We start from the raw sequence: 24506 nt of genomic DNA, 5'->3' as shown, positions 1-24506 counted from the left end.
AGCTTGAACTCTATAGTACATTGTATTTGAGTTTAATTCTATTTGAAACATACACAAAGTGGATTAATAATTCAGACATGGAGATGTATTACTTGCAACATGCATACATCAATGGCATAACGTCATCTTGAATTGCTGTCTTCATAAAATGATGATACAAGAGTAAATATGTAATTTCTCAAAATATTGCTCATTTGTTGTTCTCGACTGTTTGACGGGATCTCTGACGAGAGGCGCTAATGTGCAAACAGAGGAGTGAGGACTGAGAAGGTTGCAAAACACCACAGGAGATTGAGCCATTTGGTAATTCCAAACACCAAGATGGAAGAGAGAGGAGGGGAGGAGGAGGAGGAGGAGATGACATCGGGCTTCACCAAGCTGCCGTTGAACCTCATCGCCAGGTTGCCAAACATGACGACATCTTCTGCACGCACATTGGAAGGCTCTGAGATCAGTGCGCCATTGAGGCATTTGAATTTGTTTGCATTATTTTGGAAGTGTGGTCTTATTACAAGGGTAATTTGGAACGCAACCCCTGCGATGGAGGCGGACGTTCTTTACTGCCTCTCGGTCTCTGTCTGTCATCAAACAGTACTGATGTGTCGAGTGTGTTTTTTACCCAGTGTCTCGACGACGTGGACCTCCTTGACGCCGTTCTTGTTTTCAAAGGTGTAGTATAACCAGCGGTCGTTAGCGTCTCTCTCCCTGCAGTGCGCGAGGGAAAAGCTCTCGTCGGTGGGCTGAGGAAGCTTCCTGTGATCCTTCACCTTAATCAGGACAAAGTCGCTGCAGTCGCGCTCGCACGTTTCCTTCTTCTCGCCCGCCTGGAAGGCTCGGCACAGTACGCATTCCCTAACCACACAAGAAATACTAATATTGAAAAATGTAAAGAAAAAATACATTGGAAAAAGCTGACATTGTGCAAAATTAGTGTGTTCATTTTATGAAACTAAAGTAAAAAAAAATTTGCAGAATATTATGGAAAAAAATTATACTAATGTAATACACGGGGGGGAAAAAAGAGAAGTTCTGGAAAATATTTGAAATTTAACTGAACCAAAGTTCCATTAAATTTAGGATATTTTTATCCTGATTAAGATAGTGGATGATTTCTGGGATATCAAAGACCCTATTTTGGAGTTGGGTGTTTCAGTAGGCCGACGGTGGGTGCTATGCCTCGCTCAATGGCACAGCCGTGATTATAGATATCGCTCCAATTCTCCTGAAATTTCTGAAATCCCGGTATGTGGTTTTTGGTCGCGCCCCGGGCCGAGCGCTGTTCTTTTGTACTGACTTGTGCTCGGCGCAGACCCCGGGGCAGGTGGGACAGTTTTCGCAGGTGGGCCCTTGGAACTTGGAGTTGGTGCATTTGCAGACGCCGCACTCGCAGATTCCGCGGCCGTTGCAGATCTCCCCGTTCTTGGCCAGGCAGGTGGACATGTCCAGGGTGCAGTCGCACGCACTGCCCGTGTAGTTGCCATCGCACACACACACGCGACACTCGCAGCGTCCGTGGCCTGACCACACGCATGCGAAATGAACAAAATGAAAACCTCAACAAGTTTTTGCTTGGGTGCATGGCGAGCGCTGGCGCCTACCTCCGCAGAGCTTGTTGTTGGCGCGTTCGCAGTTGAAGTTGTCGCACTCGCAGTACTTGCCGCTGTAGATCTCCGCGGGGTTGTCGCGCTTCTTGCACTCGCACCTTCCGCACACGCAGTCACCGTTGTTGCTGCAGCTGTCCATGCCATTGTCTTTGCGGCAGTTGGCGTCCATATCTTCCATCCAAATGTCATCCGTGCTGCACTCGCACAGACGTCCGATGCGACCTTCCGCGCACCTACCCTGTCCTGTCTTATCTTGCTGCGCTAGGCTGAGGCTCAGGAGCGCAAATGAGGACGCTAGCACGATTAGTCGGCGATGCATCTGCAAAAAAAAAAAAAAGAAAATGAAAAAAGTCAGCAGCATAATGAAATTGTATATTCTGCGGAAAAACTATACCATCACTGCAGCTGACTGAGTTCAAAGTTATTTTTGATTGAGTTTTTCATTTATGCCTCCAAGAATAAAACGATTGCAATCATGCTGTACAAAAGTTTCAGTTTGGTATCTGATTTTAAATGTAAATATGCTAAAATATATTTTCATTATTGAAAGAAAAAAATATATTTTGGGGTGTTGGTCGGCTGGAATGCATTTCCAAACTTCTAGTGTGGGATCATGTTTTTGATTAAACTCGTCGTATCTGAAGCCAGAACTGCCTTTGGGTAGATATAGTTTTGCGATCCAATCACAATTTGAGGCGAGGTCTTGAATTTTCTAAGAACAATGGAAAAACCTGGACAAATGGAACGTTCAAAAGTCATCGCACAAAGGATGTCCCGATCACAAGATGGACGGCCCGACTTTCAAGGCGAACCAAGTGTGGAAAAAGTCTGTTAATTTGCGTTTCACTCACCTTGTTCTGACACTGAAGTCCCATTTTAATCCACACAAAAAGCTCAGCCTGCTAAAATGTCGGTGGGCAGGCTTTGTCCGGTGCTTTACTCCAACAGCTTCACGACAGCTGTGGGCCATCCGTTCGTTTTGTTTTCGCAATAACATGACAGACGTTTTACATTACAAAATCCACCCTGCCAAAATTGAGGCCTGCGGAAATGGAAGCAAAAGAGACATTTGGGACCTTTTCCCTCCAATATCTGTAGTGATAGGCGGGGTAGGAACCGTTGTGAGGGTTGTATGTTGCTGGGGGGAGAGCACAATAAAGTATGTTCCGTCTTGACATGAACGAGCGTCTGTCCCGTCTCTGCCTTAAGGGTTTCTATGTACCTATTAAACAATAGAACATGGTGTCAGAAGTGGGATCCAAAAGTGTCGAAGCGAAGAGACTACTGGACTAGAGTAAGTCCCAAGCAAGACAGGACGTTGAAAGTGATAAAAGTAACTTCAGTCCGCTAGCACGGCTAGGCAGGAGCTAACGCTAAGGGAGACGAGGAAGAAAACAACGAGGCTCGAAAAGATGGCGCAATATCAAGTAATGCCACCGGAAAAATTCACGTTCAAGGCAGAAGACTGGCCCAAATGGATAAAACGTTTTGAGAGGTTTCGCATCGCATCAGGTTTGGAAACTCAAGCGGAGGAGAACCAAGTGAATGCACTAATCTACAGTATGGGAGAAGAAGCGGAGGACATTTTGGTTTCCCTCCACCTCACCCCAGAACAAATGAGTGAGTACGGCAGAGTCACGCAGAGACTGGATGCTCACTTTGTAGCTCGGAGAAATATAATTTTTGAAAGAGCTAAGTTTAATCAGCGGCAGCAAGAGATAGGCGAGTCGGCAGACAGCTTTATCACCGCGCTTCATTGTTTAGCTGAACACTGTGGATATGGACAACTACACGATGAGATGGTCAGAGATAGGCTTGTAGTTGGACTTCGAGACAAGCGTTTGTCAGAACTGTTGCAACTGGATCCAGAACTTACATTAGAAAAAGCAGTTACAAAAGCCAAACAGAGTGAAATGGTCAAGAAACAACAAGAAATGCTGAAAACAAACTTCAAGGGAGACGTCGTTAATACTCAACTTGATAGTGTACGCATCAAACCACAAGGGGGCGCCAGACCCAAACAAAACAAAATGCAGTGGAAACCAGGATTTTCCACCAAAGCCAAACCATGCACAAGATGTGGAGACACAAAAGGTCACGCTTATCAGCAATGCCCGGCTAAAGATGCCTCATGCAATAATTGCAAAAAGAAGGGACATTTTGCTAGAATGTGCAGGTCCAAGAAAATGTATGAGGTCAATCTAGAAAGATTAGAGGATTTTTCTTCAGAGGATATTTCATTTTTGGGTTCATTGGCTTGTGAATCTTCAGATCCGTGGATGACAGAAATAGAAATGGACAAGTCTAACGCTGTGTTTAAAATTGACACAGGCGCGGATGTGACAGCAGTTCCAGCTGGCATGTATGTAAAAGGACAATTCAAAGAACTAAAGCAAACCAGAAAAGTGCTGATGGGGCCAGGCAGGTCGCAGTTAAAGGTTAAAGGCAAGTTTTCGGCGACTCTCAAAAGAAGAGACAAAAGCATAATGGAGGACATTTATGTGGTTGAAGGGCTAAGTACAGCTTTACTGAGCAGACAAGCAGCCACTGCATTACAGCTAGTGGCTAGGCTTGATACAGCTACTTTGGACAATAAAGAGACAATCAAGCAGGAATTTCCAGAGCTATTCACAGGGCTTGGAATCATGAAAGGAGAATACCATATTGTACTTAAACCAGAAGCACAACCATTCTCCGTCTCAACTCCACGACGCATTTCTATCCCTTTACTGCCAAAGGTTAAAGAGGAACTTTCTCGTATGGAGCAACAAGGAGTCATCTCCAAGGTGGAGCAGCCTACAGAATGGTGTGCACCTATGGTGGTGGTTCCCAAGCCCGCACGTGACAGAGTGAGAATATGTTCAGACCTCACTCAACTAAATAAGTCTGTTTTGAGAGAAAGGCACCAGCTACCTTCAGTTGAAAACACGCTTGGACAGCTTTCAGGTGCCAAGGTCTTTTCAAAACTAGATGCCAATGCAGGTTTCTGGCAGATTCCTCTTTCAAAAGACTCATCACTGCTCACAACCTTTATCACTCCTTTTGGTCGCTATTGCTACAATCGACTGTGCTTTGGACTATCTTCAGCACCAGAACACTTTCAGAAACGCATGCAGCAAATCCTAGAAGGCCTGGAGGGAGTGGTGTGTCAGATGGATGACGTCCTCATCTGGGGAGTGGATCAGATAGAGCACGACAAAAGACTGAGGGAAGCTCTCACACGTCTACGGGACGCGGGCGTGACACTTAATGATAAGTGTGAGTTTTCAAAGACTAAAATCAAGTTCCTGGGTCAGATCATTCAGGCAACTGGAGTTAGCCCCGACCCAGAGAAATTAAATGCGGTGAAAGCCATGAAGGAACCAACCAACATTTCCGAGGTGAGAAGATTTCTGGGAATGGCAAATCACTTGGGAAAGTTTTTGCCACACTTAGCAGAAAAGACACGTCCACTCAGAGATCTGTTAAGAAAAACAAACATGTGGTCATGGGGACCTCAGCAGATTCAGGCTTTTGAAAGCATAAAAATAGACTTGACAACACCTCCTGGGCTGGCATTGTATGATCCTTCAGCTGATACGCTAGTCTCAGCAGATTCATCTTCTTATGGACTGGGTGCTGTATTGTTGCAGAAAACAAGCAGTATGGACTGGAAACCAGTGGCGTATGCATCACGCGCATTGAGCACCACCGAGCAGCGCTACGCGCAAATTGAGAAGGAAGCGCTAGCCACAACGTGGGCATGTGAGAGGTTTGCAGAGTTTTTGATTGGAAAGGACTTTCACATTCAAACTGACCACAAACCTCTAGTCCCTCTGCTGGGCGCGAGAAATCTGGACGAACTACCTCCACGTATACAACGCCTGAAAATGCGTCTCATGAGATTTTCATTCACCATATCCCATGTGGCGGGCAAAGAAATCGCAACGGCTGATGTTCTATCAAGAGCACCGGTGACGTCTTCGGAGGACAGATTACGGGAGGAGGAGATCAACCTCTACGCCGACGCCGTAGTGGACAGCCTCCCTGCAACTGAGAAGAGACTTAAAGAGATTCAGTCTCATCAGGACAAAGATGACATTTTGCGACAGCTTAAGCAGTTCTGTGTAAGTGGTTGGCCAGACAAGTTTTCGATTGAAAAGACTTTTATGCCATATTTCCCTTTTGCAGGTGAACTGACTGTTCAGAATGGGTTGTTGTTATTAGGCTGTAGGCTGGTCATTCCAAAAACACTCAGAGATGACATGCTAAACAAACTTCACGAAGGTCACTTAGGAATTACTAAGTGCCGAGAACGTGCTAAACAATCTGTGTGGTGGCCAGGTCTTAGCAAAGATTTAAAGCAACTCATTGAGAAGTGTGACACATGTGCCCGTGAGCGAGTTAACAACAGAGAGACAATGTTAGGAACTGAGTTTCCTTCAAGACCATGGTGTACAGTCGGGGTAGATTTGTTTCAGTTCGGTAAAAACCAGTATCTTGCGGTTGTAGATTACTTTTCACGGTTTTGTGAGGTAGCCAAGCTTTCGTGTACAACTTCGGACGCTGTGATTACCCACTGTAAATCTATTTTTGCTCGACATGGTATCCCTGAGGTTGTACGCTCAGATAATGGTCCGCAATTTGCATCTGAAGAGTTCAGAAGGTTTGCACGGATGTGGGGGTTTTCACATGTCACATCCAGTCCACATTTCCCACAGAGTAATGGGGAGGTGGAGCGGGCAATAAGGACTGTCAAAAGTCTACTAAAAAAGTCCAGTGATCCCTACTTAGCTTTAATGGCTTACCGTGCCGCACCTTTAGCAAATGGTTGTAGTCCAACTGAACTGCTAATGGGGCGTAAAATACGTACTACTGTTCCGGTCATTCCCTCTCAGCTAGATCCGAAAGGAGCGGATTTGGAAGATGTGAAGAGGAAGGAGCAGAGCTACAGACAAAAACAAAAACTGAATTTTGACAAACGACATAGAGCTCACACATTGCCTGCCTTACAACCTGGAGACCATGTGTGGGTCAAGGACATGCAACAGAGAGGTACTGTAGTGTCCACAGCGAACACACCAAGATCCTACATCGTCGAAACATCTGGGGGAAATCTCCGGCGAAACAGGTATCATCTCTCACGCACACCTGTGGCTCCAGAACCACACATCACTGTCCCTGATATGGGGGAAAGCAACTCTACAGAGACTCTGAAAGGACCGGTCTCTCCTGTTGTACTCTCTGGTTCACCAGAATCTGAGAGACGCTATCCTTCTCGCGTCGGGAAGACCCCAGAGTACCTTAAAGATTATGTTACTTGAGTTCACATGTTTAACTTCAGGGTCTGGGCTGTCAGATTTGGTAATACCAATTATTTAATAGTTAAGTTGTTGCCACTGGGTTCATATATTGGGATGGTATTGAGTTGTAAAACATTTCACCTTTTTCAGCTTGTTGTTGAGGAAATAATCTGTTGTACTAATTTTCGACACAAAGTTTATTTCCCATTGAGAAAGGGGGATGTAGTGATAGGCGGGGTAGGAACCGTTGTGAGGGTTGTATGTTGCTGGGGGGAGAGCACAATAAAGTATGTTCCGTCTTGACATGAACGAGCGTCTGTCCCGTCTCTGCCTTAAGGGTTTCTATGTACCTATTAAACAATAGAACAATATCGAGCTCAATTCAAACTGAACATTACATGCACTGAAACTTCACGAGCAGTGCGTGTCCCAATATATTTGTCCAAAGTTCCCCAAGGCATCCCACAATACTTTTGGAATATGCACTGCTTGTGTCAATCAATGAAAAAAAAGTTACCATTGTGACAATTAATGCAAACATTTATTGATCTAATTGTTTGGAATGTAAAGTTCAAATGATCTGCAACAACACAGACGAAATGTATCTGCCCGGACGTCCACCAGAAAGTACAAACAACTGCAGTTTCTTTTTTTTTTTCTCTCTTTTTAACCCTTTTTTAAGGCAGAGCTGCTGCTTTTCCATCTTTCATGTTTTTGTCTTTTTTTCTGGGGTGGAAAACAGCAACATCACAGAAGCAGGTTTGTAAAACCAAAAATAAGGAAAGTTACAAAAAGTTCATTGATTTGACAGTAAGTCATCATTTTACCCTCCTACATAAAATTTTACATCTTCATGTGATAGTTTTTTTTTCCTCTTTTTTAATTAAAAAACAACATATAACATCATTTTGTTTTTATACATCATAAAATCATAACCTTTTTCAAATTCTACATTCCAGTGAAGGGTGGTTTTATTTAATCTCATCCAGTGCTGCAGCACCCTTTCTTATTCACCAGATCACTTATGTTTACTCATGAAAAAAAAAAGGGATAGAATAAACAAAACTATTGCGGAGAAATTGTTTTGAGAGAAATGGTTGTCATGGCAACAGGCCTTTTAAAGATAGGAAGGAAACGCTTGAGGTCTTGGCTCCTCCATGTCGGGGGTCCAGTGTTACCCTGTACAAAAGCCAGTGACAAACACGCAAACATTCACGCGCACGCACGCAGGCAGGCACACACATATCACATTAAAAGACACACAAACGCAGTGTGTGCGTGTTGTGCAGGACGGCATATTGAGAACGGACAGATGAGATCAAGAAAGGATACTGCTGCACTGTTCCGTGTAGAAAAACAATTCTCATAGAAATATATTAAACTATGTACAATGTGATAGAACAGCGCATGCACGCGCGTGTGGGTGCTCACAAAGGCTCAGACGCGCACAAATGCACACATTCACACGCACACGCACTCACCACCACCAACAACTACACAAATGGGAATTTCACCGGTAACATCACGAGCCAGAAGATATTGACATTCTTTGCCAGGCTTTGCCAAATGTGCCTTTTTTGTCTTGGCCATTCGAGAGATGATGCCGAGACGTCTGACTCACCTCTTGGCTCAAAGCTAAGACGCCGTCTTCACGTTTTGGCCGACCGCCGAGACGTTGTCTTTGGCTTCGACCGAATGCTGAAATGTTCTCTTTTTGTTTCAACTTTCAAAGACTTTAAAACAAAACCTTTCCAAACGTGGAGTGAAAAAAGGCACTGTTTGAACACACACACACGCACACACGCACACACTTACTTGTGACTTGGTCTCATCACCAGCGTGAGAAAAATCCACACCAAAACTTCCCCAAAACAAATAGATCTTCTTTTTGCTGTACAGTTCGTTTGTACACAGTGCCCCCTGCAGGTCAGTCTGTTGCGCTGCCGCTCCTGAGAAAGAAAAGCCCACCCTGAAGTCGAACGGCAGCCCCTCCCCTCGCCGCCGGCCCCCGTCCCGCCTCTCACGCCTCCGAGTAGTTAGTGTGCGCGTTGATCTTGTCCTTCTTCAGCTTGACGCCGTCCACCAGCTCAAAGTTGTAGTTCTCCAGGGCCGACAGGTTTCTGTCGGCCATGGTGGCGTGCGAACAGGCGCAGTACAGCACCACGCCGCACACGGCGCCCACAAACACGCCCAGGGCTGACATTGCAATGATGGTGATGAGGATGGGATCCAGTGTCTTCAGCATGTTGTCCGCTGCGCCCACGCCGCCCACTTCGTCTGAGTCCAATGCTACAAAAAAAGAGAGGCGGCGACAGGATCACAATGATGCCTTCTGTGTCTGCACTTGAGTAAATGCAGTAACCACTACTAAATATGTAATAAGACGTACGTAGGATGATGATCTGCGTGGGTGGAGATGGAGGAACGTCTGGATCTAAAGAAGATAACCTGGTGGTTAGGAAGCAGACAAAACAATCGTACGTCTGTGCGCCGACCAAACCTTTGCAGCTGTCGGCGCCGAGTGCGTCTAAAACGCGGATGTCGTCCACAGCGATGTGTCCTGTGTTCAGTCTGTCCGCCACGCCCTCCACCACCACCTGCAAACGGAAAATGTTATACCAAAATGAGAAAAAAAGTGTGATTTCGGACAGTTCCTGAAGGCAACACCTGATTTGGCGACGCAGACAGATTGTTGAATGGGACATTAAGCTTTTAGAGAAACAAGCAAGCTCGTGGTTGTTGCGCAAAAATGTTCACCGAATGCGACAGCAGACGATGGATGAACGTTTAGCGACAGTCCGGAAAGGTTTGACTGCAAAACATTGAGGACAACCTTGGAGTTGTTCTGTGAGGAAAAGAAGCTCATTGTTGGCCGCCGCTGAGAATAGCTCGGGTCTTGAGTGGCTACGTGAGGAGTGGTACGACTAAAGACAGTGCCCGAAGGCAATCGAATTCGGGACATCGGGAACAAGCACCCACTGTGATTTTTTTTTTTTTTTTTTTTTTTTTTTTTAAAAAGCAGCCCCTGAAGGGAAGACCGAGACGAGAAAGCCACAGAGATGATTCAACCGTAAGCTTAAGGACGGTTGGTTGTTGTGCGAGAAAAGCAACTATTTCAAGAATGCCCCTGAAAGCAATGGCTAAGTTTGAACAATTCACTGGGAAGTTGTTTTTGGGAGTAAAGCCGCCATTTTAGAATGTGGATGAAAGCAGCACCTGTCCAAATAGACAGGGCGGCAATTAGCAGCTGTTGCAAAATAAACTGACTGTGGCAATTTCAGTCAACATGGCCCTGAAGGCGACACCGGGCCGAGACGGCCAACAGACACATAGAGTTCATCAATCGATCTTGCGACTCACTTGATAAGGTTGACTGGATCTGGGAAGTAAAAGTCGTCCTTCCCTCCATCGCGCTCCCTGGTGCCCGCTGACTCTCCACAGGATGCTCCCCCTCCCTTCCTCCAGCTCCTGTCTGATGCGGAGCACCCCGGGGTGCTGGCCCAGCAGGTGGTACCAGAAGGACACGCACAGGTCGACGTGAGGCGCCGTCACCGGCAGACTGGAGAGGCGGGCCACCCTCTCCGTCTCCGTGTCCTCTTCGTCATCTTCAGCCTTTCTTAACGGCAAGGCGGTCAGATGCATCAGGATGAAGTTACCCGCGCGGCCTGCAGGGGGCAGCATAGGACAACACACTCAGTGGGCAGCGAGAGATTGAGGACTCAAGTCTTGGCAAAGCAAAGGCAGTAACAGAAAGTGGACAGAAAGTGACACCGCATGAGGAAAATTTATACAGAGTCACGAGCAAGACAACAACTGAGGAATTTGCCAGACCAATGTTTTGGGACATTTTTTTTTCCCCACAAAGCTTGCAGCCGCTCTCGCCTAAAGAGCCAAAAGCAACAAGGAGGACAATGCCGAGCGCACGTGTTACCCATGCGGTCCAGCATCGGCCCTCTGTGTGCGGTCGCAGATCCCGCGCCGCTCTGGATCAGCCACTGGGCGCCCGAGCCGACTTCCGCAGTCCAACCGCAGAAGGAGGGAAAGTCAAAGCTGCAGGCGAACCACAAGTAGTCTGCCAGCCACAAGAACAACAAGCGCCGGTTACACTTAAAAACACAAAACTTTGGCCATTTTGGCTCTTACTGACATGCAAGAGTTGAGTCCAAAAATCAAGATGGAGGCGGCGTGAAGCTGACCTGGTATGAAGTCCACTGAGGGGTCGGCGGGCGTGACGCCTCCTGCACATCAAAAAAGCTTAGCCGACATAAAATGACTTTCCAGTGAAAACGCTTACCTGTCACCAGGTCGTAGTCTTGGGGAAAGTAGGCGTCGGTGGACGGCGTGGTGACCGGCGCCGTTTGAGGCCACGAGGTGGTGCTTCCAAATGTGGCGGAGGGAAGCGTGGCAGAGACCGGCGTGGTGGGCAAGGCTGTGGTCGTGACTTCTGAGGAGAGGAAAAATCTCATCATTTCGGCGCTTCAAAGAGAAAAAAAATCTCGAGGCTTCCCGTTATGACGCCGACATTTCAATTTAAGGCATGCGTGTTTTATTTTACACGAGAGAGGCTTTTAGCGCGTGAGATTCTTGTTTGCTCACCGTCCAGGTCGCATCCGAGCAGTTCCAGCCGGAGGCCCACCCCTTCCAAAGTGGCTCTCTCCGGGTAGATCCGGATGAAACGGGTCAGCAAAGGACCCACCAACCTCAGCTCGGGCGTATCGTGGTTCTGATTGCCGGAGAAAATCTGACAAGCGCAGTGGAGAGCACCACAGATTAAGCAATCATTGATGTAGCCTTCGGGTACGAGGGGGTGCGCAATCTCTGTCGGGATGTTGAAGGGGATGCTGAGGGAAGTGTCAATCTTAAAAAGTAGCGTACGGGACAGGCTCATAAACGAATACTCGTTACGGGTGAGGACCATCTACCACATTGTAGGCCGCCAAGCAGCGGGAACACCTAAGACCCCCTGAGCGCCCCCCCCCCCCCCACGGCGCCACCATCTGGAAGGCATGGAGCAGGATGCGCTTCCAGAGGGGCGGGCCCAGGAGAGGAAGCGGGGGGTGCGAAGCAATGATCTCAATTTCCTCTCCCGGGTGGGAAGAAAGGCCGCTCCAGAGACCCCGGGGGCCCTTTTCAGGGGAATCTCATTCAATCCAACGTGCTCATTCTACATTCCAAACACTAAGAGTGTCTGTCAATCAAGTTATGCGCACACACACAGTCGGCACATTCTACAACAGAGAGAGCAACAATGTACAGTTGCAAGGACATCCATGTTTTGACTACAAGCAGAAGGCTAATGGGGACTAAAACACAGATAAGCCACGCGGTTTAAAAATATGAAATCAAACAACCTAAAATGAGGCAAAAGTGCTGAAAGACAGCTAACGCTAACGGAGGCTAGCATCAGCTGAGACAGTCAAACTGCAGATGAAACTGATGACATTGTAAAAACAGGCTAGCATAGCATGTACGCAGCACAGCTCAGGGAAGCAAACAAAAATCGTGCAGAAAAAAAAATAACTTCTAACTCGTGGGCTGAAAAGAGTTTAACGGGACACATGGAGCATTCTTGGACCCACCTTTGGCTTGGTGGTGTTTTCCTCGTTGACCAGGGTCCAGACGCCTCCGTCCAGACTGTGTCCCACCCTGAACTTCTTCACAAAAACATTCTTGTCGTAGTGTTTCCCACCCTGAATCACCACGCCGCTCACCATCTTGTCCTGGCCCAGGTCCACCTGACAAACATGAAGCAAACGTCTTACATCGTCATTCCAAAGCAAATCAATCCTAACCCTAAAAAACTCATCGTTTGTACCTGGAACCATTCATTTCTGAAAGGCTGCTTGGTCTGTTGGCCGGTCCATCCCGACCGTCCCGTCAGCAAGCGGGCGTTCTCGGCCACCCAGCCTCGGTTGGCATACGACGAAGCGCTGATCTGTCCGTCCGAGATCTGACCGGACACCATGCCCAACATTCCCGAACAAGGGTAGTCTGCATGGAAAGCAAAATGGAGGCACTCTTTCAGTGGACTGTCCGGAAATGGTATCCAACATGGAGTGCGAGAGAAGCCAAGTGGCAAACGGAGCGAGGACCTGAGGTTCGACAGCCGTAGAGCTCAAAGCGCATGCAGATGCCTTGCTCCCACGACATGGGCCTGATGCGAATGTAGCGGGCCAGAGTCTGCTTGGGCAGGAAAGAGCGAGCCTCGTCCGTCGGGTTGTGGTTCCCTTGGAAGATCTGAAGGTCAGATGGAAGTCTAGTCAAGTTTTGGTAGGGTGCATGGAAAAAGCCCCAAAAGAGTGGTGAAGCCATCACTACACTGGCATGCTTTTCTTTTACAGGTCCAACTTTTGACGGGACTGACAATGTCCCAACTTGATACCATTTGATGAGCGACAGGCATTTTTGTTCGAAGGGATGAATTCGATTTACGCTGACTTTGGATTTGCCACAATTGAGTTTTGGTCACGTGGTCTAGGGATTCCTCGTGAAAACGGAGCTCGCACTCGAGTGACCTTCTGTTTGGAGCCGTCCTTCACCGTCACCCAGTCCTCGCCGTTGGAGCTTAGATCGACCTTGTAGGAGCGCACAAAGTAGTGCTTCTTGGTCTCCTTGGAGATGGCGCCTTGGGTGCCGATGGCTGTGATGAACCTCAGGAAGCCCAAATCCACCTAAGAAGAACAAATGATGGCGATGAGGCTTATTCAACAGAAAACTATGGAAACTTCTGCCAGTTTGATGTGTGGCAGACCTCGATGAGACCTACAAAAAAAGTCTCATGACCCCTTGCTGGAAAATGCCCATTTTGGTTTCATTTGTTTTGCCATTTTTGGCTATACAGTTCTTCAAAGCTATGTTCATGAGACCGCTTCCGCTATACGATCGAGACAGATGGCCGGCGCTCAAGTCTCTTGGTCATTGCAAGCGGGCCCGACATGGCAGCCAAGTTTGACAACTCGCCGCAAAACATGAAAATCTCTTAAGCCAACGCCGACCCAGAGGAACTCCCCCATTGGCACAAACGTAAATGCCAACTTGTGATGCAGCGTGTGTGTGTTTGTGTATCGCACATGAGGAATGTGTGTGTGTCGCCGCTTGCTGTACGACGTTCCCGGCATGTGTGGGAACCGACTCTGCTGCAATTATACGGCTGTCTGCACGCATCACTAATGACGAGTGGCTGACCTCGACCATGTGTTGTTGTTTTCTATGCATTTGTATGCCTCAGTGTTGTGTGTTTGTGTACGTGTGTTGCATCAACTTTACTTGGCAGTGAGCAAAATAAAAACATTTATTTGATAAGGGCAGCTCTCAGACAGTGCTCGCAATTGCGTGTAAGACATAAAAGCGAGTATTTCCCGTTCAAAGAAGAGGGAAATGACACAAGAGTCACTCCAGGCTCCATTTTTCCTGCAAATGTAATGAAAATGTGATGTTAGAAGGTTGCCAGATATGCTGGGGATGAAATATGAAGAGAGCTTGATGTTTATCATCAAAGACAAGGCATGGAACATTCGGCACCAGCGGGCGGGCGCTGGAGCTGATCTGCAGCGAGGAACTTTTCACGCGGCGGCCAACGTGGGCTTCTTATCGCTCAGATGATGTTCACGCTTGAGCTGAAGCCAATCCATTTAGGACTTGACACGAGTCTCCAATCTCTATTTTGTCACCACTCCATCTTCGAGACGTCGCGTTCTGGATGCAAGCTGTTTGACGCAACGTTTTGCCAAAAGTGGCGTTGCTCATCTGTCGAGCACGTGAACTTCAAGTTTTCCAGCCAGCACTTTGAAAAGTGGGCCGTGGCCTCTCGTCATTCCAACATTCTTCCTCAGACACGATGATTGAGCCAAAATTCCACTCCAAATGAAAATGACAGCCTTGCTGTGTTTTCCGGTGTGGCTTCTTCCAACTCTTGTCTGTGGTTTGACTCGGGAAAGACGTGTCCACTAAATGTCACATTACTCCGGATTTTTTCAAAATGCTCTGAAATCTGCTGAGTGAGAGGTCTTGAAGTCGATCCTAAGTGGCTTTCCAAAGTAGCTTCCTTCCACGGAGAGGATAAGAACATCTTCCGCTGGCCGCCAGCTGCTGCGCTCGTTTGCATTTGAACGCGGTGGAAGGTCGGAGCTTCATTCCGGCCCGTTCCCGCGCCCGTCGGGCAAACGAGGCTAATTGATCTTCCATCTTTGAAAGACTTGGCAACGTGGCAGCTCACGTACGCACTTTGAAGAAGCGCAGGAAAGGGCCGGCCGGCCGGCCGGCTGAAAAAAACAAAACAATGCTTCTTCCTGCCAAAACAGGATGCTGCCTCTTGGGTCATAGCGAGAGAAGAAGCTTTGGCTTGAAGGTTCCTCCAAACAGCAGTTCTCCACCGGTGGCTCAGAACCCAAAATCGGGTTCATTAGAGCTCGGAAGGAAGCGAGTCTCCCGAGCGGGTCGGAGCCACGCTGTTGGGTCGCCCAATGATCTTCTTTCATCTTCCTTGAAGGCCGAAGGTCACGGCAACGGCATCCCACGCACATGCGTCAATAATTCATGTGGCGCCGTTCATGTTTGATGGAAACTACTTGGAGCGTCACAGTCACAAGCTTGCTGTGACGTCACGCTGACGATGGCAAAATTCAAGCAGCGATCGAGTCAGTCGCTCGTGCGCTTGAGTCCCGTCGGGGCCGCTCGGTTCGGTAGCCCGTGAGAAGTCCCCAGACAGACAATAGAGCATCGGCGGCGCTAATCCGCTTCCTGTCCACTTCCCGTTTCCGCCGCCATTGTGCGGCTTCCTCGATGAGTTCCTGTCCTGCACAATGGGAGCGGGCCCCCAGTTCCAAGCCGTCTCAGGGGCTGGGCTGGCTTGGAACCATTGTTGCAGTAGCAAGGTGGCGTTTTCATTTGGTGGACCCTTTGGACCTGCCACCATTCTTTTGGGTTAAACGTCGGCAAATGTTACGACCGACATAAAACAAACATGGCAAAAGCGAGTGACTGTTTTGAATGAGAGCGAAAGACAAGCACGCCGACGTGATGAGCGCACACGATGCGGAAACGGCGGCGGGTGGCTTCGCCATGAAAATTTCATGCTGATGTTCCGCTTGAGCGTGCGAGGGAAATGCCGCGAGTCGTTCACGTTTCACATTAACAAAAGTCCCCTTGGGTTCAAGCTGAGGGCCAGCCCGAAGATGACTTCATGACCGAAATCTTTGAAAGTCGCTCCAAATCTTCATCTTGCCTTAGAAAACACACTTGAAATATTAAACCCCTAAGCCTGCTTTGAAACCTTCGTCTGAGCCTTCTTCAAAACCGTAAAACTCGACAGCCTTGCGGACAACCCTCATTTGTCAGACGGCGGAGTCACCGACCTGAATCCACTCGCGTACGGTGTCGTCGGACGGGGTCCATCCGTTCTCGCCGTAGTTGAGGCGAGAACGTTCCGGCGACCAGTTGCTGTTGTACTTCGACGAGGCGCTGATCTGTTCCGGCGAAATCTCGCGCGACTCCATGCCCAGAGGCTCCAGGCACATGAAGCCTGATGTGAGCACACGCCGTCCGACCTTAGTTGACCTTTGAGGCGGCCTTGCGACGGTCCCCGAAAGGGAGCTGACCTTGCTGCGTGGGGAGTCCGGCGTCTCGGATGGTGTAGTTAGCGGAGAAGCCTTCCCTGGTGATGGCCGTGTCGGTGGTGATGGTCATGGACAGGATGCCCGTGTAGGAGATGACGCGGCCCGGTGACGTCTGGCCACAGTATCGCCCGATGTGGGGACCCACTGAAGAAAAAGTTCATTTTACACTCATCCAGATTAGCTCAGCATTTTTCATGTTTACCGTTTTGAAAAAAAAAATACATCATTTATAATTTGAGAAATTATTAAAGAAAAAAATTGGAGCCGTGATATCATTAGCAAGATTTGCATGCCAGCTGGCGGCGTCCCTTTCACATTGTCACACTGGCGGCTCGGCTAATCTGCCAGGATTAACGTCGTCGTCGCTGCCAGATGCGAGCGAGGCCGTTCGCAATCTGTAACGGATTACGCTTGGAATTATGACAGTTTTATCCGAGCGTGGCGTCAACGCCGTCAGCCCGCGTGGTGTTGCTGATCTAACAATTAGCCACCATAGATAAAAGACACCATGTGGTAATTTACTTTGGATTACTTGATATCGAATTGTTCCCCTGAAGGGAAAGAAGCGGCGTCTTTTTAATAGGCGTCGATTTTTCTGTCGTTTCATCCTTAGCGTAAAAAAGGACGAGGCATCTCTAACATCTCCTTCGTAGTGTCTATTTTATTTCTCTATCGGGCGATGGTGTGTATTCATCTTAATGACACATTTTCAATAATACGAGCGTGACGTTGATCAGAAAAAGATGGTGACCTGCTGGGTATCCGTCCCAGATCTCCAGCCAGTCGTAGCGGCACACCGCCCCCGGTGGCGGCGTGGTGTCGGGCTCCATGTCGAAGCTGTCGAACTCCACCAAGATCTCGGACATCTTGGGGGCGAAGATCATAAAGGTGCACTCCAGGTTGTTGGGGTATTTGTCGGGGTAGCCCGGTGTCCTGATGAGCCCTGTAGGAGCCGTGAAGTTCCTGGAACATTCCTGACCTGTTGGGAGGCGACGGCAAGGAATGTTATTCATTTGGGGAGGGGTGTGAGGGGGGGGGGGGGGTGTAGTGAGGCATCAACGTGCGCTTGACCCTGGGCTGATGTTGTGAACCCCCCAAGGGCCACTCCTGCAACTCACTCACCGGTCTTGAAGACCTCGTAGCGTACGGAGAACCCGGCGCCGTGCGTCTCGTAATCTGAGACAAACTTGATGAGGAGATGGTCGCCGCTGGAGATGATGGGCGAGGGTGCGATCTTGCCGCAGAACTTGCCCAACATGGGCGCCAGCTCATCGTCGCCGTTGTACACCTCCACGTAGTCGTACCTGCAGCGGTGACATGATGGAGGTTTTTAATTACACAAGGTAATGTGAGGTGATCGATGGATCAATTCAACACAACAAACAAGTGGTGGCAGTCGCTCACGCCCTTCCAAAAGCAAAAGAAACATCTTTTGAGAGCTGCTTGGAGCTTTGGGCAAACTTTGCCATCTTATGATGCCCGACATTTTCCAGGCAGACAGTACGTGTCTTTCTTCAAGTCACCGATGACAGTAAGGGAAGGCACGCGGACGGCTGCTTGGTTGGTGAGGGGAACGGGCCAAGGAAGTCATATGACAGCCTCGAGGCCACGGGAAACAATGGCCGACCCAATGAGACGACAGGGGGGGGGGGGGGGGCTCGTGGATTAGCGAGCAGACGTGCCGAGCCGACGAAGAAATGACAGATCAGACCTTTAAGACAGACGCTGCGTGTATACTTGTCAGCAGGCGCACATCTGGAAGGCACTCATCCACGTTTTCGTACGATTTATTACAATGGCAAATGCGCTGACACTTCCAAAGTGACACACTTTGCTCCGATGATAATGTGTTACGATATGATCACGCCATTTACAATGAGCGACCATTCACTCTGATTTTACACACACACAATATCGTCATGGCTTGTGTGTATCGTTGTCCATCCAAGACTTGCTGAGGCGATGCAGGTGGCGAGTGCGCGCGTGCATTTGCGTGCACTCCATTGCCACCTGGCATCACACACACACGCACACACGCACAGACACGTCCATCTTTCTTCCATTTCTCACCTCCCCCGTGATCACTGAAAAAAAATCCACCTCATTTGCACGCTCTATCAAGCACACATACGACCGCCCCCCTCCTCACCCGACTCAGTGACACAGCCATAGAGGGAAGGCGCACTCAGACCACTCTGGTCCAAAAATGCCCAACGTTTAAGAATCTGACAAGGAGGGAACAACCTAATTATGCGCAGACAATCAATGATGGTGACACAAACTATCTGGAATAGGATGAAGGCTTCCAGTGTGCCCCCAAAGATAGATCCTCCCCACTCCCCCTGCAAGATAAAGTGTGCCAAGCGTCCTTCCTTCACCTCAGCCTAGCACATGAAGCCTGCTGGGAAATCAAAATGGGAGCGGAGGAGGAGGAAGACCAAGAATTTGTTCTCATTGAGGCCAGCGCTACCATGCAAGGCGTCAGCAAACGTAACCGGGCAAGGCCGACACCAGCCTCGAGAGGGAACTGGCAAGAATCCGAAGAGCTCCGGTCGGTCCAGCCTTACCAATTAAGAGCACTATTCTTTCAGCAGAAATGTCACTGGTGTTGGTCATTCATGTTCTGGACTTGCAGTTTAAAAAAAAAAAAAAAAGGTCCATCAGACTAATAATTTGTCATCACATTCCAATCCAATGTGGTGACTTTGCACGAAGGAAAGTCGAGAAGTACAATGTGTGTGTGTTCGCACATTTTGCGAGGAAAAAGGCTCTTTGCGGAGTAACACTCTGTCATGGACTGGAGGGCAAAGCAATAAACAGTGTATCACTCCCACTTCACGGTGACAAGCCTGGACCACCTCTATCCGCCCCCCCCCCCCGAAGACACACAACATGTGACATGAATTAGCCTGCTAACCTCACCCAGCCAAGCAAGTCGATCTGCTCCGAATCCACGCAGGCCTACAGCGATGCCTCGGGAGCGGTTTTCTCACTTTGGTTTGCAAGCGAGTTGAGAGACGGCGCCAGTGAACTCAATGTGTTTCACTTTGGTAGAAAGTGAGCAATTGATGCTCAAAATCTAATTCCCAGTGGAAGTAAACAAAACAACGGGAAGCTGAACTTGCAAAAAAAAAACATCCCTTTAGCCACAGGCCGGATGACAACAGCTATTTCAATACAAATGGTTGCACAACACGTGTAGAGAGACGAGAATCGACATTTTTTCAGAGTTATGGAATTATTTAAATGACACGTTTCAAAGATGCATTTCTTTGACGGACAATCGGAAGGAATGCGCCGACGTGTGCATCGCAAGTGCACGTGCGTTTTCCGACTGGGGGGAGGGAGGGCGCTCGCCCTGGACGCCAAGCAAAAACAAAAGCTGATTGTCCGTGCCTGCCCCTCGTTGAGCACCGTTTTAGATTCTTCCTCTCGGCCATGCTTGTTTAGGAGAAGCCAAGAGTTATGCTCTTGATTCCCCAGGAAGAGTCTTGTGACTGGAGCGCATCTACTGCCAGAGCAGTCCCAACAATGTCGTTATGATTTAGAGGAGAGGGCGACTCACAAGACAAAAATAGCACGATGACTCTTGAATGAATTATGGTTTACTAATTTATGATGTCAGCAAATTAGCGAAATGGAGTGAAAAGTACATTCTTCCATACTGACATGTGAGCCTAAAGTCTGTGTGTGACGATCATTAGGACTTTAACTGTCAATTTTGATATTTTGAACACATTTGAAACGATCGCAACATGTTTCACTTAAGCCGGCCCGATGGCGGCGCATTCAAAAAGATCGCTCCCCATAACTTGCCTTTAAGGGATTGAGTGTGGTTTTTTTTTTTGGGGTAACATTTGTCAATTTTGAAGCTTGTATGTTGCTGCAAGAGGAAGAGGAAGTTCGCTTTAGGGAAGAGAAAGTCAAAAATGAGAAGAGCAAAAATAGCCACGAAGGAGGGCGAGGTCACCGTGGCTAATTGACACTTGTGGTGAGTCGCTACGACCGAATCTGTGCATCGTCGATCCGCCTCCGTCGGTCGGGTGGCTCAGCCAACTATGGGAAAAGAGACGGCCTGAATTATCCCGCCACCGACGCATGTTCCCCAAGGCGCGCCCGCGCTTCTTTTTTTCCTGCCACTCGGCCACTTTGGCGGCGTTATTTCAGACGTGCGATGACACCAAAGTGTTACCGCCGCCGTCTGTTCACTTTTTAACGTGGAGCGAATGCAAAGGGAGTCACTGGAACGAACCCATTTTTCAATTTTGCCTTTTGTTTTATTATTTATTGTTAAGTCAAAGGTGTCGACCGCGTCCGGAAGGCCAAAAGGTCGCAAAAGACAAACAAAAAATAAATCAGAAAAATCCGATTTATAGATAAACACGGGAGCTTTGATTTCCAGATTGATCCTGAAGGCAATACCAAACCAGGACAGACAATTGAACTCAACATTTCGGGACATTTGAAGAAACTGCTCGTATGGTGAGGGAAAAACTACAATTTCCAGACTGTCCCTGAAGGCAATGCTATCTTAGTTGCTATTTGAATTTGGATGGATATCAAGCGAGCTCGATGTGAATTTTAAACATTTGATGCCCTTTGGAACAATCACACAGTGGTTGTGTGAGCAAAAATGTCATTTCAAAGTGTCCCCGAAGGCAACATCAGGACAGATCGAGCGATTAAAACTGAAAAGAGAGACAATTAGCAGCCATTAAATGTGGCTATAAAGCTGGAGAGCTAGAAACATGAAACATTTAACGACATTGACAACAATCACTCAGTCGATGCCAGGGAAAACTGTGACGATCCCTGAAGGCACCATCAGACGAGATGAAGATATAGAAACTCGACATAATCGCCCCCCCACACACACACACACGACATATTCAGAACACTTGGCCTTCAGCAGCCAACACAAGCACAAAACCATGTCATTGCAAAGGAGCCCCTCCTCGAAACCACACAACATCACTTCCATTTCCTTCACTTTTTCACTTCCTTGTAGGTGTCCAGATACTTTTGCACATATTTGTTGTCCTAATACCACTCCATATTTTCTTTAGTTCGTTCATCTTCCCAATATTTTTCTTCACATTTTCCTTTCTGCTATCTCAATACATCCTGCAAACATACCTTGGCCCGCTCCCCTGTGTGTCTTCCCGTTGACACCCCCCCACACACACACATACACACAGAGAAGCCGACATCAAAACCAAGAATCCTTCTTTGCGGAGTGTGAACGTGCGTGTGTGTGCGCGTGTACATAAAGACGGGCTCTTGTTTTTTGACGGCGCCTCCTCTGTCTTCTTGAAAGGCTCCATAAATGCCTGGTGAGTAAATCACAGCCGCACAGATGGCCTCCCCTCCACTACAATCGGATCGTGTTGCAGACCCACGGGACTCATAAGCATTAGCGCTGTAGACCCTTTGTACTTATTTGGTTTTTTTTTTTCCCCCCTCCCCATATTTTGTAATAATGGAGTGTTTTTGTGTGAGTGCGTTCGTGGGCAACGGTGCAACTATGCCATAACACCTACAATGTGATGAATCAGACTAGTTTGATGTCCATTCTTAATGGATGTTAATGTTCCTCACACAAGAGTCAACTGCGGATTCCATTTGATTTCTCCTGCTAACAAAAACAGGAGCACCTTAAGGGAATCAGACAAACTCCGGTGTTTCTAAGTCATAAAGACTAAAGTCACTTGAGATTATGAGTCCCCAACCTTTTGAAGAAAACAAAAAAAGCTTCTGCTTTGTGAAGGCTTACCAGTATCATACACACACATACGTAGCGAAAGCGGTCACAATTCCACAAACAGCTCATCTTAAAAAAAGGGAGCATGATCATCTCCTAAAAGGCTCACTTTTCACTTTGAAGAGAAATGCTCTCCTAAAGCCGCACCAAATAGCCAAACAAAGATATCGTCGTCCACCGTTATCAAGCGGGAAGCACAGAAGCCGCGGAACCTTCTGCGGGTGTGCACCCCCCCCAACCTGCACCTCCTTGTGACAGCTGCAGTGAGGCCCAGCGACCAACGGGTGGCAGAGTGACCCGCAGTACCGATTTGTGTGCGAGTGCGTCTTACTTGCAGTCTCGGTCCTCCAGGTCGAAATGCGGGTTGAAGTTGATGAGAATCTTCTGGCCTTGCTCGGGTGCCGTGATCACCCAGGCGCACTGCTGCGAGGGCGGGTAGGCGCCAGGGTAGCCCGGGGAGGTCAGGTAGCCCGGGGAGTGGATGTCGATGGCTCCGCCGCACTCGTCTGGGGGGATGTCACAGTAAATGTCACTATTTGACGTATTACATGAATCATGCAACATGTACAACATGCAACAGCTCCGGGCTGAGAGAACCGACGGGGCGCGTCGTCGCTCCGCCACTTGAACGTGTTTCAAGTGGCAATTTCTAACAGAACTCTCGGACACGTGTACCGCGGTGACACGCACTGACTGGAACCCGCTGGGAACGCACCAGTCAGGGTGAGCGCAGCCGCCAGGACGACCTGCGTGAGCAGGAGACGGAGGAGCCAAAGCGCTCCGACGCGCGCCCCGCTGCTCCGCTGCAACATGCCGACTCCGAAATTCCTCCCCCAAATCCTCGCCACTTGCCGTCCACAAAGTAAGAATAATGATACAAAAACGATCTCAAAGTAAGAGGTCCATCTTCAACTTGACAGGTCCGAGGAGGTGAATATTCCAAATGGGGGAGAGAATAAAAAACAATGTGAACGAGGAATCCTGTTAGGTCCAAGCGGCAGGTGCGCGGGCTGCCACACGGAAAGGAGCCTCAATCGCCGGGGCGACCTCGTCCAGAAGCGAGCGTATGAAACCCGGAGCGGTGGAGCGGGAAGAAACGACCCTCTCGATAGCGCGCAGAGGCAACCAGCATCGCCCGCTCGATCGCTTGCCTCTTCACTCCGGAGCTTTTTCTCCGCCCCCTCCCCATCCGTCACGGCGCCGATGTCGGGGGCAAACAGTGGAATTTCCACTCCCACAATTCCAGCTGCGAGGCGGCCACCGAATAACTCCAGTTACGTGCAATTGAGCACCAGCGAGAAAACCGTTTTATAATCGAGACGATTTTCCTCCGGTTTGCTCGTTTTGCGCCTTTTGGGAGAGGTTAGCCTAAAAAAATGGTTGAAACGGACTCACCTCGTACAAACTTAGTCTTACTTTCAACTCGAACAGCACTCAGAAGTCAAAGATGAGTCAAAGTAATCGTGAGTCAATGTTTACACACCGCTGAGGATTGAGCTACTTCCGGGTTTGTTGCGCTTACCACAGGTGGCAGGTACAATTTTAATTTCATTTGGGTGGTGGACCTTGTTGTGATATATGGCAACCTGTAATACTTGATGTCACCAGCAGAGGTTTCCATGGTTGTCAGTAATGTTTAAGTCAGCGATATGGAACGAAGAAGAAAAATAAAGTTTGAGCGCAAGCTCCTTGTTCAAGACAAAGTTTGGTCATTCTGAAAGATGAACAACAAAGACCTTTCTCATGGACATTCGAAATGGGACTCTTGAATCTATTTAATGCTGCACTTTTTAATCTTTCCTCACTGGCTTGTTTTGGAGGTATCCATTTCCAAATACTTCCATTGAGCTCCATTTCACATCCTGACACAAACAACCACAACGACCTCCGAGGCCAGATGTTTCCCCAAGATGAATATGAGATGTCTTGAGAAGTGACTAATTGCATCGAGAGAGGCAGACGAGCCCGAATGGATCTTGTCCTTAGACCATTTTGAACTTGACTCAAGGATCAATAACACTTTCTGCCATACTGATGGATGCTGATTGGGAGAAAATCGGGTTAAGTTGACAAAAGCCAAAACATCAAGATGAAGGACGACGGCGGAGCTGCTCCCGCCATCTGTTTGCTACGACAATGCTCTGAGCCTGTGCTTCACAGAGCCTCCCCTACTTTGCGGTTCTTGCAAGCTCCTTTATGGCTGTCAGACGAAATCAGGATGCAGTTTAGATCACATAAAGACAAT

The 24506-nt window shown here is 48.3% G+C and overlaps 3 protein-coding genes across 5 annotated transcripts; 1 reads left to right on the top strand and 2 right to left on the bottom strand.

Moving 5' to 3' along the window:
• Positions 1–16: 16 nt before the first annotated feature.
• On the bottom strand, positions 17–2615 carry LOC133165049 (integrin beta-1-like). The gene is made up of 5 exons (XM_061294405.1): positions 2456–2615; positions 1599–1923; positions 1295–1517; positions 620–852; positions 17–424 (listed from the first exon to the last, which is right to left on the bottom strand). The coding sequence occupies exons 1-5, from the start codon at positions 2477–2479 to the stop codon at positions 237–239; spliced, it is 993 nt and encodes a 330-aa protein (XP_061150389.1). The 5' UTR covers positions 2480–2615; the 3' UTR covers positions 17–236.
• A 124-nt stretch (positions 2616–2739) lies between these two features.
• Positions 2740–7195, top strand: LOC133165038 (uncharacterized protein K02A2.6-like). Its single transcript, XM_061294385.1, has one exon. It carries the CDS (start codon positions 3017–3019, stop codon positions 6905–6907), a length of 3891 nt encoding a protein of 1296 aa, XP_061150369.1. The 5' UTR covers positions 2740–3016; the 3' UTR covers positions 6908–7195.
• A 210-nt stretch (positions 7196–7405) lies between these two features.
• On the bottom strand, positions 7406–23456 carry LOC133165040 (neuropilin-1a-like). 3 transcript variants are annotated; one of them, XM_061294390.1, is made up of 18 exons: positions 22977–23456; positions 22593–22767; positions 17623–17804; positions 17252–17479; positions 16483–16644; positions 16240–16406; positions 13402–13557; positions 12979–13123; positions 12702–12877; positions 12466–12621; positions 11483–11627; positions 11181–11327; positions 11083–11124; positions 10818–10958; positions 10247–10551; positions 9387–9483; positions 9276–9320; positions 7406–9175 (listed from the first exon to the last, which is right to left on the bottom strand). In XM_061294390.1, exons 1-18 carry the CDS (start codon positions 23071–23073, stop codon positions 8907–8909), a joined length of 2835 nt encoding a protein of 944 aa, XP_061150374.1. In that variant the 5' UTR covers positions 23074–23456; the 3' UTR covers positions 7406–8906. The 3 variants fall into 3 exon arrangements, 2 of the variants coding, with proteins under 2 accessions (XP_061150374.1, XP_061150373.1); XM_061294389.1 differs by having other exon boundaries at positions 11181–11330; positions 22977–23453; XR_009717501.1 differs by lacking the exons at positions 7406–9175; positions 9276–9320; positions 9387–9483 and having other exon boundaries at positions 10410–10551; positions 11034–11124; positions 11181–11330.
• Positions 23457–24506: the final 1050 nt, after the last annotated feature.

Source organism: Syngnathus typhle, linkage group LG13 (genome assembly GCF_033458585.1).
Source record: "Syngnathus typhle isolate RoL2023-S1 ecotype Sweden linkage group LG13, RoL_Styp_1.0, whole genome shotgun sequence".
In the NCBI taxonomy this organism is placed as follows: domain Eukaryota; kingdom Metazoa; phylum Chordata; class Actinopteri; order Syngnathiformes; family Syngnathidae; genus Syngnathus; species Syngnathus typhle.
This window is presented reverse-complemented; position numbering and strand designations above follow the sequence as displayed.